At 34.9% G+C, this 6,069-nt stretch overlaps 1 protein-coding gene across 1 annotated transcript; it reads left to right on the top strand.

Annotated features, from left to right (window-relative positions):
- The first annotated feature begins 934 nt into the window (after positions 1-934).
- Positions 935-2,323, top strand: LOC143570742 (protein MAINTENANCE OF MERISTEMS-like). The gene is made up of 2 exons (XM_077056317.1): positions 935-1,484; positions 2,193-2,323. Exons 1-2 carry the CDS (start codon positions 935-937, stop codon positions 2,321-2,323), a joined length of 681 nt encoding a protein of 226 aa, XP_076912432.1.
- Positions 2,324-6,069: the final 3,746 nt, after the last annotated feature.

The following is a 6,069-nucleotide window of genomic DNA, read 5'->3' as shown; positions in this document are numbered from 1 at the left end:
TAGGGAAGTCTTGTCATTATAAAAACTTATGAAGTAATATGAATGGTTTTTAATTCACTTCAAAATTGGATTATTGGTTTTTGAAGGGAGACTGCTCGAGTATTTTTTTTCGGTAAAAATTACTGAGAAGTATTGAGATAGTGATTCAAATACCGGTAGCAATTTGGTAGATGGCTTTTATTCAGTGGGATTGGTTCCAATAAAAGTCGATTGTTTTACTTAGAGGGTGTTCCAAATAGAATACCTCTAGATTCGGGTTGTCCATTATGGATTTTTTTTAAATAATGTTTATTTAAGATTTCTATCACTTGGGGGGCTGACTTTGTTTTTTAATCACAAATGGGGTATTTGCTTTTAATAGTGGCGAATAAGGTTTTTGGTATAGGTGTGTAAGAGGGTTGTCAGGTGAGAGAATCTTATTTGCATCTGATAGTGGCGAATAAGGTTAATTGCGTTTGATAGTGGCGAATAAAGTTAATTGCATTTGATAGTGGCGAGTAAGAATGAGGTCACACCAGCTACTACTAGCCCTTAGTATTGACGAATAACGTTAATTTCACTTGATATTAGCTATTAAGGGCCTATGATCAGCTACGAATAAACCTATATTGTCTTCACATGCTAAAATTATGAAAATAAATTAAAGAATAGAAAAGGATACAACTTTACAGAGAATCTCTTGAAAATGAAAGAAAATGGTTATGGACAACACAACTACAAAGCTTATATTGTACTTAAAGAACCTTTGCAGAGTCACATGCATGATACATGCACCCACAAAATCCAAACATGATGAATAAAAAACTCTTATATATTAACAAAAATCACGTTAAAAAAACTCTTATACATTCGTCATCTGAAGTCATTTCTCAGATAACTTCATCACCATACCTTGATCATCTTCAATATTATTTGTTATTGTTCACATTAAAAAATGGCACAACATTTCAGTTCAGGTCCTTTGGTCAATGATTTGTTGTTTCTAAGAAATAATCATAGAGCTATTTATGCATTTTATCAACCAGAGAATTTGAAAGATGAGGGTGTACTTAGGTTGAGAATGTGTGATGAGAAATTGTGGTCTTACCTTCGTAAACATCCACTATCTGAAAATGTTATGCATTATATTCGTGCGGCTGGCTTTGATGGCATTTTTCAATGTGAGACACGGAGGGTTGACAATGCTTTAATATCCGCATTAGTTGAAAGATGGCGTCCTGAAACACGCACGTTTCATATGCCATTCGGAGAAGTAACTATAAGCTTACAAGATGTGGCAGTTTTGTTTGGTTTACGAGTCGAGGGTACAGTATTGTGTGGTATTGAAAGAAAATGGTCAAATGATGAAATTATAACAAGTTTTCAAGAATTGACTGGTATAGAGATCACCGGTGAAGAAATAAGTTCACAAAGAATAAACATGAAGTTTGTTATGGACACCATCGAGGAGACTAAACTTCATGATAATGCCACCGAACTTCAATGTATGCAACGAGCAAGAGCGATAATTTTACTTATAATCGGTGGAACATTATTTTGCGAATCCGCTAACAACTTTTTCCACGTCAAATTTTTAAATCACATAAACGATTTAAATCAATGCGGTCAGATTAGTTGGGGAAGTGTCGTTCTTGCAGTTTTATATAGAAATCTTTGTAAAGCCTTTGATCCTAAGTCGATAGAGATTGGCGGTGCTATGCTACTGTTGCAGTTTAGGGATTGGGAAAGATTTCCCTCAATAGCTCCAAAAACTTTTTATGAAATTGACTGGAGTAGACCTTATGGTTCACGTTATATATTATTATTTGATAATTTATTTTATAAAATATGTTGAAATGTATTATATATATGTTTAAAAAAATTCACTAACCTGCGTTTTTATACAAAGATGGCGTAGTCCGCTATCACGTCGTCACAACCCCTCACACGTTATGGGCGTCTACCGGTCAATGCTTCATTCTTTATCCGAGTTTCAATTTTTTTGGTCCCCGTATGATAATATTCTACAAAATCTTCCTGAAATTTGTTGAAACGGTCAAGATTTTTTGGAGGAGTGAAACTTATCTCATATGTTAGTACGTTGTCAAATCCCACATTCCTAGTAGGGTTTTAAGACAATTTGGTATGTTTAAGCCAATTCCTACCAAAACCCTTTTGAGTGTTGAAGATCATAATAAATTGCACAATATCAGACATGTCGGTGGGCGGCGTGTTGACTGGTTTGAAGAACATAGAGAGTATATTATTTCATGGTTTGGCCGCACTAGTTCAGTTGTTACAGAACAACTGTCCGACTCTTTCATTGCTAGCAAGGAGTACATGACATGGTATAGGTCTCATACTGTAACATTCGTTACTTTTCAATTTGTATTTGTTAACCCGACCCGTTGGGTCATTTTGATGTACTATCATTATTAATTATCATTAATAAAAATATTTCTGACATTTGATATCCAATGGTGGTTCGTTATTACTTTCAAATATTCCAAGTTTTATGGTTAAACGAAATTTACGGGTGAAAAGCGTAATTATCCAAAATCATAAACATTTAACATAAAATATAATATCTAAAAATGCAAGGACCTTTTCTGTAATTTAGAGTTCAACTTAGGATTAAAAGAAGTTATAAAGTCCAGGGACTAAATTGAAACATTTAATCAAAATATATTAAATTAATATAATTACCCAACCCCGCCACCCCTCTCCCCCGTCTTTTCGATAATTGTCTGGCCGCCGGAATCCGGTGCCGGAAAACCTATTTTAGCCATTAATCTTGTTATTTAATCAAATTAATTATTGTATAAACCTTTAATCATCGATGTTATACTATAATTAACGAATCAATTATACAATAACGGCCTAGAATCGTCAATGAATCCCGTAACATCCGCCGGATTTTTCGGCTAAAGCAATTAAAGCCATTAACGAGCCTACGCTCCAGTTAGTAGTATAAATAGGACGCTCGCATCAAACTAGACTCGCTCACACCTCTCAATCACTCTCATTTCTCTTCACTCTGGTCATATTCCTAAATCCAAGTTCTATCTCCGACGAAGCCCGTTCTCGGTCAAAACAAAACAGTATCAGGTAATTAAAATATATATATATATATATATTAACGATTTCAATGCGGTAATCAAAACCACTAAGATTATTCCATCGTTCATGGACCAGATTCTTCCAATTGAAACCTAAGGCTTCAATGAAGAAGATGATCTTCATAGTGTCAATTGTAACATTCGTCAAATTTCAAACCCGAAAACCCGGACCGTTAAAAAATTTTTCCATTACATGTTTATTTATTAATCAAACGTTTGTTATTTAATTAATAATGATGATGAATTATTATTATTATCATTACTTTTAAATTTTGATTCGATCATTATTCATTTAATCCATACGCGAATTTTATTAGTTATTAAACGAGTAATAACTATTGTGAGTGTACAAAATCTATCCCAAACTTATGTTTAGTCCTAATTTAAATATCCAGCCTAAACCAGGGACCAATATGTAAAATATAGAAATAATGTTTTTTTTCTTTTCTCTTCTCCTTTTTCTTCCCGCGTCGGACCAGAACCCCCCCACCCAATCTTTCTTGTTCCATATTTCGGCACAATCAACGGAATTGATCATACTGGATCTTTTGCCAACTAACAACGCGTCCTACCAACACTTTTAACATGGTAAATGATTGCATATTGACAGCTAATTTGATGAAATACGAACCGCGAATTACTCGTCCATAATACCCTATATATACACGATCATAATTCAATTAAAGGATACCACACCATCCTCTCAACATCTCGACCCTAAACCCCAAGTTAATTGCATTAAATCCCACTGTTGGAGCCGTGCATAATCAAACCAGAGTCGAAACCCTAGCTCAATGTTCTGTGCCTAATCATCCTCTAATTCGGTAATTATTTGGTGTTTTTAGTTCGTGTTTAATCATCAAATGTTAACCCAAATCAATTGTGAACTACAATAACCATATAACCCGACTAGATTTGTAAGACCCCGAATCACAGTAATCCTACAGTTGGTAATCATACAAGAAACTTATAAAAATTTAAAACCAAGAAAAATTTCGTTTTATTTAAAACCGATTCAGAGTAAATAACAGTGGAATAATAAGTGTCAAGATTCCAAAAATTAAACAAGTTTTTTTAAACTCAAGGCAACCCATTTCATTTTAAAAACTAGTTCAGAGTATAAAATTAGCGGAATTTCACAAGCAGTAAAACAAATTCCCAAAAACCAGGAAATATGCCCAAAACCAAATTTAAATGCGTTAAATAATAACTTAAAAATAAACAGTCTTCGTTATTAATTTTCCCGACTAGTTATGCCTTCAACCGACCGAGTAGTCTCGAGGACGTCCAAGCGGTAAGCATTCTCCTCTTAACCTGAAACTCACACTAACATCAACACAAAGTCAGCTTGAGCTGAGTGAGTTCAAGTTTTAATAAACAACATTATATAAATCATTCCAAGGGTTTAAATTATAATACGGGATATGAGCAGTTAGGCCATAATAAACAATAAGTGGTCATACTTATATATCTATATAATTATATCCCTAGGCATAACATCCAAGTAATAACATCAGGGACGAGCACACATACAACCCAAACACGTAACATTCCATCCGAGTAATAACATCAGGGTCAAGCACACGTACAACCCAAACACGTAACATTCCATCCACCGTATGCAAACACAAAGTAGGCATACGTAAACATCCTTAGTCGATAATGACTAATCAACAACGCCAATCATTGGCCATATAGTAACACGTGTATAAACATACGTATATATTATTCCAAGATATACCATACTACAAGTAAGCCTATGGACCATAAGGTATCAAATGTGTATACATACTTAAATATCAACACAAAATATACCATAGTACAAGTGAGTCTATGCAAAATCATTTAAGCGGTTTATTAAGTAAAAACAGTTCGGTATGTATGCTAGCCCAGAACATGAAAAGAATGAATTGAAAGGGGGCATCATGAACTCACCTGACAAGAGGCACACGATCACCACGAGATAGAGAACTCCTAAGTATTTCCACAACTCATACCCCTGTCAGATTATACACATTAATTACTAACGATACCGACGGGACTCGTTTACCCTACGAGGTGTTCTAACATGGTTTGAGTTACCTAAGGCCTCGACCTCACCAGGTTCAATTATACAGTCCCCGAGGCCTTATATTTACCAACACGACCGTTAGATACCCCCAGGAATAAAGAATTCTCAAATTGCCCCCGGAAGTGCTGGAGAGACGGAAATGCACGTTTACGAGTTGTTTAGGAACTTAACATCCAACTCAGCCCCGTGTGGACCAAATTTGATAAATTCACAGCCTACTAGCCCACACGACACTACACGAGTTGGATGGGTCGGTAACTCGCAAGCACAACGCACCAACTATTCAATAAACGTGAATACGCGTTGTACCGACCCGTTTGAGTAACCGACAACCAATTCAGCTCCAATACTTACAAAAATCATTTTTCCACAGCCCGAATATCAAACTGAATTGGTTGTTAGTACCCTAAAACAATGCGCTAGACGCAACAATTGACAAACTAGACAACCGAAACCTAGTTTTCACTTCATCAACAATCTAACGAATATAATAGACAAATCTAACGAATGCCAAAACTCATGATACTAAAGTATGATATGCAAGACATACCCAGGAATATTATAGAGCAATAACTTCAATTAAAACAGCCCCGAAAGGACCTCAATTGGTCAACCACCGGTTAAGTCCTAAACCGAAAGAATTGATCAATGTCGAGAATAAGGAGCAGATTTTAGCATGCAAAAGTGTATTTTATTACATAGGAAAATCATAGGAATAATTATGAAATTTTTACCAAAGTTGTATAAATGTCTTGGGTATCCAAAAATAATTTAATTATATTTTTCCAATTCACACAAAAATCATAAAAATTTCTCCAACACAGAAAGGTACGTCCAGCTATTTCAGTGCGCAGCAAAAGTGTTTTATTTATTTAAAAATCATTATCAAACCAAATTAAA

This window comes from Bidens hawaiensis, unplaced genomic scaffold (genome assembly GCF_021521415.1).
Source record: "Bidens hawaiensis isolate Kalapana, Puna unplaced genomic scaffold, B.hawaiensis_p1.1 tig00025023_1, whole genome shotgun sequence".
NCBI lineage: Eukaryota > Viridiplantae > Streptophyta > Magnoliopsida > Asterales > Asteraceae > Bidens > Bidens hawaiensis.
Note: the sequence above shows the minus strand (reverse complement) of the source record. Positions and strands in the feature narration are given on the sequence as shown.